The 12,725-nt window shown below is 38.1% G+C and overlaps 1 protein-coding gene across 2 annotated transcripts; it reads left to right on the top strand.

Annotated features, from left to right (window-relative positions):
* Window positions 1-103: 103 nt before the first annotated feature.
* On the top strand, window positions 104-10,759 carry pdpn (podoplanin). 2 transcript variants are annotated; one of them, XM_039679032.2, is made up of 5 exons: window positions 104-351; window positions 8,805-9,197; window positions 9,308-9,413; window positions 9,623-9,671; window positions 10,304-10,759. In XM_039679032.2, exons 1-5 carry the CDS (start codon window positions 288-290, stop codon window positions 10,358-10,360), a joined length of 669 nt encoding a protein of 222 aa, XP_039534966.2. In that variant the 5' UTR covers window positions 104-287; the 3' UTR covers window positions 10,361-10,759. The 2 variants fall into 2 exon arrangements, with proteins under 2 accessions (XP_039534966.2, XP_039534974.2); XM_039679040.2 differs by lacking the exon at window positions 9,623-9,671 and having other exon boundaries at window positions 107-351.
* Window positions 10,760-12,725: the final 1,966 nt, after the last annotated feature.

Below are 12,725 nucleotides of genomic sequence, written 5' to 3'. Positions count from 1 at the left end.
AGAGAGCAAGACTGACGGACAGAGATTTACTTGAAGGCATGAGGGGCAGGACCACCTAACGCCAATGCCCAACCCCCTCACCCTCTGAAGACACACTAAAGCCCATTTCCTCTCTCTCACTCTGGCTCTCAGTCCAGACTGCTGCTCCAGACCTCACCGCCCCTATCCATTCAAACCAACTTTAAGGCACACGTCTGTGTGTGAACCTGCATTTCATCCAGAGCCTGCTGTGTGCCTTCAGGAGCCTCTTAGTTTGTTAAAGCTTCAGTTGGAGGATCGTGACCAAGATGAGGATCGTACTACTGCTGCTGGTCGCCCTGGCAGGGCCTTTCTGTACCTTTATCCAAGCAAGTAAGTCAAAACACACACACACATATAGTGCTATTCTTTCTTTCACACACTCTGTCCATTCTCCTCATCTGTTTCAAGGGACCATAACCTTCATTAATTCAATTCAATTTTGTTTGATTACACACAGTATCTCAACTAAATTATGTTTGTTTGCTGTGTGTGTGTTTCAGTGCCTTCTGTTCATGATAAACATTATCCAGACTTACGTTCCTCTCATTTGGAACTTGTGATGGGAAAATGATGTAATGGTGCAATGATTGTTACACCACTATGTACCAGTTTTGAGTTAGTCAGCAGCACTGATTTATTGCTTCGTTCCTCCCCGTTTCTCTCAATCTGGACAGGGTTACACATGTGTATTAATAGAGCCGACTCTATATTTAAGGGAGGCATTTGAGCATTTCGTACACAGGCTGGTTACATCTAAGAACAGTAAAGGCCTGAGAGAAAAAAAGAGAGAGAGAGAGACTCCCCATATGTGCTTATTTTGTATGTCTTTCTCTCCCTCTGCTCACCCCCCTTCTTGTAACCATCTTTGGCGGGGTATCAAGCTTTCACCCCTCTCAGAGGTGGGTTGGAGGGGCATGTGTGTTATTTTTAAACTGCAGCGAATGACTCACTCTGCTCAGGGTCGGTAACAGCCCTCTAAACATCACATTAAAATACTCAGCAAGTTTCAAACTTGGGAAAAGTTCACTCCCTGAAATTAGAGGAGCGTCACCAATCTTCCTCTTCAGACTTCCTTCTTTTTCTCTCATTCCCTGTTGCCATTCGTCTCCCATTTTTCCCATTCTCCCAGTCTGGTGGTGCCACTCCCTGTTCTAAAAGCGGGGCGTAATCAGACAGCTAAAAGTTTCTACTCTATAGGCTGCACTGTTAAATATACAGCATTATGTACAGTTCTTTTGGAAGAATCTAAAATGTGTGTTGTTCTATGAACTTTTTAACTTTTCAGATGGCACACTCTATGAGTTGTGTATGTGTTATGAATAGAGTAATGGTAAACTGACATGTGAGAGCACAGGTATTGGGTGTACTGGGTGTTAATTTAGCTACATGAACCCTGAAACTCTCTCAAGGCCTCTGAATGCAACCACAAACTATATTCACAAACTATAGCACTATATTCACAGAGCTCAATCAAACTCACATTTAACTTCAGAGTGCAGTCAGATTTTCAATGAATTTGTTTTGAATGCATCTTTAGCTCCATACAACTCAAAATACATTAAAGTCATACACTGTCATTCAACTTCATTATATGAATGCACTTCCAACTCGATCTCACGACCAAGTTGTACGAATTCGACGAATGATTAAAAAGTGGCTAATTCGTAACAATTCGATTTTGCTAAATCGTACATATTTTATGAATTGGCCAATTCGTATGAATTCGTACGAATGACCCACCCCTTACCCCGCCCCTAAACCTAACCATTACGAGGGTTTAGACAAATCGCACGAATAAGTACGAGTGAGGTCGTACGAATTAGACACTTTTTAATCGTGCGTCGAATTCGTACGAATTGGTCGTGAGATAGTGTTGGCACTTCTCAAAAGTGGTGGATTTATTACGAAAAAAATAGATTAAAGCTGTAAGAAATGTAAATTAACTATTAAAAATAACTAAAGCACATAACAAAACTGCTAAAACCTCAAATTAACTCCACACTGCCTGACAGAGAATGCAAATTAACTCCATAAAACAGATTCTGAATGCCAATCAGAGTGAACGCCTCACTCCTGAATTTGAACTGAACTCATCAGAACTCACAACCACTATCGGTAAACTTCACAAATGTATTTATATTTAGAATTGTTTACTTCTTAGTATTTAAAATTTAGATTTGTGGGTAATTGTGGTGGAGCTTGAGTATGTTGAGGTTTGTCTCCCTGAGGTCTGAACTTCAGTTGTATTAGATTAGTGTGTGTGTGTGTGTGTGTGTGTGTTCTAGTCTGCGATACAGTATGTTGTTCCCTGGAGATTATGAGTGTGAGAGCCTAAGCATGTGTGTGTACTGTTGGTGATAAGGGATATTTTCCACTTGCTCTGTCCCCTGCTGCCCACTCATGGCATGCGTGTGTATGTGTATCTGTGAGAGGGAGGGAATCTGCTTTCATGAGATGTTCTTCACTTGTTCTTCCTTTCCAATAACATTCCAGCATCATACTCCCTCACAGCCTGAAACACACACACACACACACACACACACACACACACACACACACACACACACACACACACACACACACACACACACACACACACACACAGACACGCACGCTGAAGCAGTTGATGGATATTCTTTTTAATATAGATTAAGAGTAATTAATTGTTCGACAGACACCCAATACTGGCCTCTTGTGTTCTATTTCCCTTGCTCTCTGATTTTATCCTCTATTTCTATTTGTCTCTCCTTTTTCTGGTCTTTCCCTTTTATGGTATGTTTTTTTGTCAGGGAAATGTTTCAGGCTTGGTCATAGATTTGAATTTGATCATTTAATGGGTAATTTTTCACTGACACACACACATGCCTGCACTTTTTTAGTGGGTTTTGACTCATTGCAGTTTGTATAGCAGAAACGCTGTTGGTCGTTGCTGTTTCTCACAATCTTAAATCTCCCTTTCTTTTATTACATGTGCTCTGAAATTACTCGATTCTGATTGGTCAATTATGGCATTCAGCTATCGGATATTTCCTTATCCCTGCCACCATCCACAAAAATGACATACGGTTTGGAGAATCATCACCAATGGCAAAGTTGTATCAAACCATCAATTTGATGGCGGATCTTGAAAGGTTCAAACGACCAGTGACAACAGATTCATCCGCTCTAAAATGCAAAAGACTTCGGAGTGACTACAGAAAAAAGAGCCTGCAAACGGACCCATGCGAAGACAAGGATACATACCGGAAGGACATTACATGTCACACAATGCTTGCTTACGTTGTTAACAATTAACAATTTGAGAACAAAGTATAATTAACATGGTTTTGCATGGTATGATAACTTAGATTTAATCCGTGCGATTTACTGCAATGTCAGAACCAGAACAAAAATGGATGTTTCTTACTAGTTCAGATGACATTTTCTGGTGAAAATTAATTAATATGTTAGTCCATACTTCCAAAAATAATAATCTGTGATTCTGAATGCCAGTATCCACACCGGCGCAGTGACTGACAGCTGCACACTCTCCTCAAACAATGTGTTCATCCACGCTGTGCCGTGTCGAGGGTGTCGAACTACAACTCACGTAAAGTCGATAATTCCGCGAATGACTGCGATTGCAGATTTCGAACAGAGATGGCGACAAAGAGGAAAAAAGCTTGACTGCAGCTTAAAATACACACGGAATTAAATTAATTGGACGACAGGTGAACTGAATCATTAATCAACGCATTAACACACACTAGTCCACACATACATGGGTATTTTTATAAGAGTATTTCCTGTTTAAAATATATATATATATATATATATATATATATATATATATAAATATTTAGAAGAATATCAGTAACCAGACAGTTTCTGGTCTCATTGACTTCCATAGTAGGAAAAAAATATACTATGGAAGTCAATAAGACCAGAAACTGTCAGGTTACTGATATTCTTCTAAATTTAAAAAAAAAAAAAATCGGCAGAATACGTTCGAAAACGGTAAAACTCAACTGTTTAACTCTGGGGGAGTGGTAAAATGAGCCTATTTTTTAAAAAAAGTGGAGTATCCCTCTAATATTCACCCGAACCCAAGGCGTCATAAATCCTTTAGCGTAATATGAGACTACCCTACCCTACCCCACACCTAAACCTAACCATCACAGCGCGTGTTATATTAACGGTAACGGGTGCCATGTGCATAGTATAGCGCCGTTTTGTCATATAATGTTCTATATGACGCTAAAGGATGAGCAAGTGTTGTATATTCACAAGCACGGTTTAAAAAAAATCTGTCCACATAAAAACACAAAAACACGCAATGAAGCGATATAACCCTAACCATAAAACCATGTTGGCCAATCAGAAGCTTGAAAAAAGGTTATTACCAGTTTCGGTAGGCTAACAACATTTTGGCTACGTCCGTCATTGCACAGACTTGCCTTGTGTAAATAAAGGAGATAGCAGCGCACAATCTGACGTCAAGCAAAGGAGATACTGTAACAGCACGTATTCGACGTCCAGTGGTGGAGGAAGTACTGCATCTCAGTACTTAAGTAAAAGTACAAATACCCAGATAAATATTTACTTTAGTAAAAGTAGAAGTAACACAATGACAACCATACTTAAGTAAAACGTAAAAAGTACTTTATTTTAAATGTACTTTAAGTATTAAAAGTAAAAGTACTTGCATAACAATTTATTATCTTAATGTCTATTTTCTAATGATTAATAAAACATTTAATTCTAACTCATTCAACCTAATAGCCTACTCCTGTAATGATGTTCAATAATGATGGAAAAAAAATGTCACCATTTCTGAAACAAGCTTGCAATTAGGCAATATCATGCTTATCCTTACTATATGTTAATAACTATGTTTGGCAGTAAACGCGATTCATTTATGGTGTAATTCTGAACCTCTTGGCTTGCCATAATCCTAACCAAACCAAACATATATTACACACGGTGTGTTTCCTATGCACGTAAAAACAAATTTTCGCGTATGAGTTGCATGATAAACACACTGCGTGTTAGACGCATTTAGTGTGACCGGGTTGATATACTGTATCTATGGCAACCAAACGTCACTGGTGAGACAAACGTGCAACGAACGGACGGTCAGATTACGTTTTGGCAGGGGAAAAACTGATCAGAAAATGTAACGAAAATGTAACAGAAGTTGTAGAAATGTAGTGGAGTAGAAAGTATAATAATTGCTGCAAAATGTAACGAAGTAAAAGTAAAAAGTAGGCACTATTTATTGTACTTAAGTAAAGTAAAGATACGTGAAAAATGTACTTAAGTAAAGTAACGAAGTATTTGTACTTCGTTACATTCCACCACTGTCGACGTCACAGCCAAAATCTCCGGTTTCAACGATTACGCGACAACACTGCAATAGGAGTTTCTGAAACTCTTCACCCTGCCAGGAGTTTTCAAAAAGGTTTGGTTTCAGTGACCTGAGACTGCGTTTGCGTGTGGACGAACGGCTAACCCGCATAGAAAAAGCTGTGGTTTCGAAAGTACCCGTGTTCGTGTGAACAGGGCCTAAGTCAAACAGGAACAGGGAAAACAGAACCAAAACACAACCAGAACAGATCATGTTACACAAGCAGTATAACAAACTTACATATATGTAAAGTAATTTACACTGGAAGTATCTGCTCATTAAAAAGAACATGAAGATCAGTCTGTTAATCAAGGAAATTGAAGAGGACTACTTTCAAGTCTCTTAAATCACACAGCAGACTTGCTTTTTGATTGTTTAATACAAACGTGACTTTCACTATCTTGCATCCTAGTAAAAATGCCCTCAGACAACTTTAGTAGTTATATTATCACTGCAGTGTTTGTCTTGCTGCTATGCCATGTTTGTACATTGTAGTGGACTATTAGCAGAAGCTTACGATAAAATATACAGGTAAGATTATAAAGTTACAAATGCGCATCATGAGTCCTGATCACCATGTCAGGGTTTATTTATTGATAATGAGCGGTTGACTGCAGCCTACATTATTTCTTACATAATTTACTGTTACAGTTTCTGCCCATACTGCTGTGTACAACTCAGAGAAAGAGAGGGGGAGAACAGCTGTGTCTTTCTCCATACACTGCTGCCCCCATCGAATTATGTGTATTTATGTGAGTGTGTGTGTGTGTGTGTGTGTGTGGTGGTTGGAAAGGAAGAGAGCCATACTTAGAACTAATTGTTGGGGTCTCAAACATAATGAGCTGATTGTTAGCAGCAGTCAACAAGGACATTAATGTAAGCACTCAAGCACAAATACACCCAGGACATTCTGATCTCTGACCCATTATTAACAGTATACTTTTGTTTGATTGTAGCACTATGAAAAGCAATAGTGATATTTGTAACAGAATAGGGTTTTTTTTTTACACCCATGTATATAAATAATGTTCTCCTCTCACGTAAGAGTTCTTAAATTGTTATGACAATTTATTTTGGGAGTCTAGTTAATTAGGCTATATACATTTAAGTTTAAAATTACAAACTGAGTGGGAACATGTTATTAAAACAAGTTCACCCTAAAATGAAAGATCTGTCACTGACAGCCTCATGTTGTTCTTTATTCTGTGGAACGTAAAAGAAGATATTTTGTACGCGTCTCGTTCTTTCAATGCTGTTACGATGAATAAGGAAATTAAGCTTTTCAACTTTAAAAAGAACTCAAAAGTACCTTAAACGTATCACAATTTTTATTAATTTCGATTAATCGGATCATGAAGGAATCATTCCAACTGGTTTTGTGAACTGGATCAACACTGAAAGGATTCGTTCACAACATGAGCATCACTACTTCTCTTATGAACTCTCATGAACGTGCAGGGAAGTGCTAAAGAGAGATTTACCATAACTTTTAGTTTTTAGCTCAAACTAAATTATTATATGGCCTCACAATCGAGTGCCGAAGTTACAACGTCACTTCTGTAGGCCAAAACGCGGAAGTGAGTTGGCATTTTAGCACTACCGGTTCCCTCGCTCTAAAGTCTATAGGATTTTTGAATGGGTTTTTGCTAAATCGCCTGAAATAAGGTCTGTGGTGAACAAAGCCTCTAAATATTAGAACACACAGTTATTACTTTATTGTGTCTGCTTGTGTTATTTTAAAAAAACTTTATATAGGCTTCAAAATGTATAAATTTTGGATTAAATTGTAAAGATTATCTTGATAGACGTGTAAGGGTCACAACTCTTTGTTAAACACAGATCTTATTTTTTGCAATTTTCCAAAAGTCTATGGGGAAAATGCATACCTTTTCGATCGAGGGAACCCAAGCACCGCTAGCTTGCGAGTTGTCCTACAAAGTGACATCATCACTTCAGCACTCTAAAGTCATGGACTATTGAAAATTGATTTCTCTCATATAATTTTAACATTTAAAAAATAATGGCCATATTCTTCTGAATTTCCCCTTCAGGGTTTTACAGAAGAAAGAATAAAGAAGTAAATGATGACACATTTTCATTTGGGTGAACAAACAAACCATTTAAATTCCACACTGCAGAAAGTGTCTGAGTCACATAATAACCAGTAAAAGATAAATCTGCTTCATGAAACTCATATGAACATTTTCGGTTACAAAAGAACCCTAACATTAACTCGCCATTAACCCAGAGTTGATAACGTGTGCTGAGTCTTTTAACCAATGCGGAGTTTGATATTTCAGCAGCTGAGGTGGTGTTATTATAAAGGGAGGTGCCCAACAGATCGGTGAGAGAAAGTCTCTCATATGCAGTCCATCTGACTTGGACACCAGCACAGATCTGAAATCAGTTTTTGCTGTTTGTCTCTAATGGTTGTCATTGTGAGCAGTGAAGAAAGATCTAAGAGCAACCACTGAGGAAACTTTTTGGCCATGTTTGTTCTCCAGTGCTTCATTTCCTTGTGTCCAGTTATTGCCGACTTAATCCAGGAAGTGAGACAATTAGTCTGGTTGAAGGTATGACGTACAAAGGAAGTGATCTCATTAGTGTGGAGCTGAAGGGCGTCACTTTCTGTAGGGTGGAATGGCAGAATGTTTTTGTATGTAATGTGACTGTCTGAGTGAACGTGTAAGTCTGTGTTTGGGCTGATGGAGAGGCCGGAATGTTCTCACTATTAACGGCGGGCCATGGGAACATTCTGGCTCACCCATCTGATACAAGCATTAGAGAACCAAAAAAATCAGTGGCTGTGTATTGAGCTTGCCAATTTTGTTTTGCTGTCCGAATGTATAGTGATGATTATTATACCCTATATAGTCCACTCAATGTATCCCAGAATGCATTTTGAAAAGTAGTGTACAACCGATGGTCACTAACCCAAGCCCTACATACCATAATGCTGATCGTAAAAATGGCGTACGGACGAAAAGGGGAGCAATACAAATTTGTCATACAAATGTAAGTTATGGTCTGTCTCGTTTCACTTATGATATATAGTAGTTTTACACTTTTTTTTTAGACATGTATAAATTGTTTGTAAGCAGGCACGCGTTTAAATAGTGCGACAGCAATGACGTAATCAACGGCACCGAGACACGATCGAGTAGCGTCCAATAGTGGTGTTTCTATATGGTGGTGAGCTCGCTATATAGGGCTCTACTCCCTACCCCCTACATAGAGGTTAGGGAGTAGTGGTTTGAGTGGAGATTTCGGACACAGCCAATGTCTTTGGAATTTCTCCATTTTCATCCAACTCTCTAATGCATGTTGAAATGTAACATCTAAGGGAGGGTTTCTAGTATAACATTTTTATAAAACCTTTTTGTTGTTTATGTTCCAGGTACTCTGGTGGTGCCAACATTTGCTGAGGTGACTCCAGAGCCAGTCATTTCATCAGAAACGCCTGCTGTCATTGTCAAAACAGAAGCAACAGAAGCACCAGAAGCACCAGAAGCTCCTCAAGAGGCTACTTCACCACCAGGGCATGTTTCTACAGAAGCAGCTGCCTCAACAGATGAACCGACATCAGTTTCCACAGAAGCACAAGTTACACAATCAGAAGTCCCAATAAAAACCACATCCCCAGGAGATGAAGCAAAATCAACAGCTCTACCAGCAGTGGTGGGGGCCACCACTAAAGCCCCCAATGAGGTCACAGAGTTGATAGCAAAAACAGAAGACGCTAAAAACACGACATTAGGGTCTGAAAAGGATGTAGACATTGTGGAGGAAGGTGAGATATACTACATACATACAGTGTAAATATTGAATTGAGAATCTGTGCGAGTTGTCGCACAGATGAGCAGTCATTGACATGATATCTGGTGTTCTTCCTTACTCAAGGTATGGGCACGGGACAGTTGGTGGGGATCGTAATCGGCGCATTGGTCGGAGTGATTGTTGTCATTGCTGTTATCATCTTGGTGGTCAGAAGAATGGGCCAGTACTCGTAAGTATATATATAACTTTTCTTTTAAATATAATTAAAGGAATGAACATTTAGTCATTATTTGCATGACCTTTTTGCTTTTTGCTTATCCAATGTTGCACTGATAATACTGTGTGACAGATGTCGTTGCTGCTTTATGAAGATGTTCTCTGTATGAATGACTGAGGTGAAATATTGCATGCTGACAGTAAATGATTTCTATGTTGTAGGACTGCAAAGAAACGAAAGCCCCAAAAACAAGACAGCATCTTGATCTCTGTAACTGTCTTACTGTTTCATAGATAATCCTGATTAATCAGTGTAACACAGTTGCTCTTAAAATATAAGCATATAACAGCTTAACACAACTATGTTGCTACTCCAATAGTTTTCTACCAATGTTCATCTAAATGGCAAATATTGGAGAAAAACACCACTGAAGCATATCAAGGCTAATGCCGAACAAGGAAATTATGTCGTAATGGAATCTTATACCTGCCAAACAGAAGTGCAGTGGTTATATGGTTAGCATCGCTCTTCGCCATCTTAGAAATTTCTGCAAATGTTCTGAAATGGAGTGGCAATACAGTGCTGTTTATGCTATGTTATTTGTGGTACTAACATGGTGTTGCCCAAAAAAACAAAAAACAAAATAAGAGGGCCAAAAATAACCATTTGTATTCATGTCCTTAAAAACATGTTTTTGTTTCGGTACAATTTCAATCAAGTATCCCTGGATCAAACTCATGAATGAAACGGATAACTGCAACTGAAATGTTTAATAACATATTAATGTACTGTAATTCATTTGTTTGTTTATCTTTGTATGTTACATGTATGAAAAAAAGAGCTTTAATAAGTGTCCGTTGCTGCCATTTGTACTAAACTGCCTTGTCGTCTTTCTTTCCCAGCCCCTGAAAAGGAAGGCGCGACAGGAAGAGAAGAAGAAGAAATTGCGGAAGTTCTGAACTATTGTTCTAATGTTTTAAACAATGTGAGCAGCACTCTCACCATCCACCCAGGACTAAGGGGAGCAGGAGAGTGCCCCATCCCCTTTCCAATTGAAAAAGATGCTCTCCCCAACAACCCTCTGACAAAAACACCCACCCCAACGCCCACAAGCCCCTTATTTAGTCTGAAAAAACAAAACAAAAACATTTATACACTAACAGTGGGAGGCTACAGGAAGTTACAATATCTTTAATGCATATGTAACATGATGTTAATGGATGTGGTCTCACTAACTGTGAGTTTGTGAATGGCCTAATAAACGAAAATTAGCAAAGAACTGCACATGCAAGCAAAAGCTTGCATGTTTGTTTTAATTCCACTGAGTGTAAATATCATACAAAGATATTTAATGCCTTCATGTGTGACAAAAAGCCAATCCAAGATCATTATTTTTCTCAATTTCTCTTTTTCCTCTCTGCAGATGTGTTCAATAGGACTATGACGCATTATGTACAGTTTATGATGCATATAGGCAGATGCTGTGGACACATTCTGTTCCCAGAATAGGCTCCAGATGTGTAATTTACTGGCCTTGCAGCATTAACTAATTTTATTAATTCATATTTAAGGGGAGCAGCACACAATCAGTGCTTGAGATTTACTCTTTTGAAGTGCATTAATACGGAGTGTCTTGACTGTGTTGTTAACTGTCACCCATTCCAAAAGTGACATCACTTCCTCTGGGATGCATCATTATTATGTGTTCCAATCAGCTTAGCTTCATGCGTGCAGCTGGCATGTATAACTAAAATCCTGATGTTTCTCACCATGGATTACGACATTTTAACAGCATACAGACATTTTGCATGGTTTAGTTGTTTGCATTTCTTTTTTGTCAATGTTGGGTTTGTGTTTCTTACTGACGCTCTAGCGTGGCTATCCTGGGCTTTGCTTTAAGAGATCAGTAATAGGTGCACTGAATGATGAAGAATAAATGTTCAATATTGAGAAAGGACTTTAGACACTGCAACAGTTTGCAAAGATATATATATATTTTTGTTTTGTCAGATTCCTCTTTATATCCCTTCACTATATGATCACATTTTACCATTAGATCTCAGAATTCACTTATAACTGAGTGGTTATGTGTTTTTTTGTTTTGTTTTTATTGTTCGGTTTCAATAAAAAAAGTTCCAAAGTATGTTGTATTCCCATGTTGTGTTGTTGTGTTAGTGGATTCCAGATAACATTGTCTGTTTGTCCGTGTTTACTTTCAGCCCTTTTTACTCCGAATTCCAGCCTCTCTCTCTCTCTCTCTCTCTCTCTCTCTCTCTCTCACACACACTGGTATTCCAGTCAATATGAGGACATTCCATTGGTGTAATGGTTTTTATAACGTATTGCAGTTTTTTTTTTCAACTTCTTACACACATTTTCAAAACCTTGCCTCTTTTTTTTTTAAAACTTTACACACAAATTGAAGAATTGCATACACAAAATGCCTCACATCTCTTGCAAAATCAAGTTAGATTGTTAGATTTTCGTGTGTTACATAAAAAATTGTGTGCTGTGGTTTGCAAAAGGTGTTTTATGAATTTGAAAACTGAGTCGATGGCCAAGAATTGGTGTTTGGTTTTGCAGATTTGGTGTGTGTGGTGTTTGAGTGTCAGGATTCATAAATTGTGTGACAAGTAACTTGGATTTGGTGTGTAAGCAGTTGAACTGTAATAACATTTTCAAGCCCCAAACCCTAAACCTACCCATCACAGACAGCTTTCTGCATTGTTACATTTTCAAAAAAGAGCTGTTTCATCATGGGAACCATTTGGTCCTCACAGCGTAGGCTGTTACTAGGCACACGTACATAGCCAATACATGCCTATGCACTTTTTCTCACATAAACACACACCCACACACTCCCTCTCTGTCTCTTTAATCTGTTATAAAGACTGACAGAGGAAGAGATTGAGAGTTAATGAGTAAAGGCATCATTGTAAATATGAATATGTTCTTCAGTGACCTCTCCGGTTGGGTAAATAGCAAGAGTGCCAAACAGCAGCCACCAAAATTATTCAACGTCAGACAAGAACATTGCATTTTGTATGAAGTTTGTTTCTGACGTCAACCTTATTTTTTTTGTCATTGTTTTGGAGCACACAGGACACAGATACATCAAAAACTATTTTGTTACAAAATAGAAATTCATGGAATGTAACAAAATAAAATACAAAATAATTGTGAAAAATTTATTTAAATACATTTTATTGAAAAATATAAATACAAGTAATCAATATTTTGAAAATACAAAAATACTCCCACAATAAGTCCCTGTAAAGGCAATTCTAAATTAAAAAAATTCTAAACGCATTATAAATGTTAGAA

The sequence above is a fragment of the Pimephales promelas genome, chromosome 14, assembly GCF_988280905.1.
Source record: "Pimephales promelas chromosome 14, fPimPro1.hap1.1, whole genome shotgun sequence".
NCBI classification, from domain to species: Eukaryota; Metazoa; Chordata; class Actinopteri; order Cypriniformes; family Leuciscidae; genus Pimephales; species Pimephales promelas.
The sequence above is the reverse complement of the archived record's forward strand: the minus strand, read 5'-3'. Positions and strand labels throughout refer to the sequence as shown.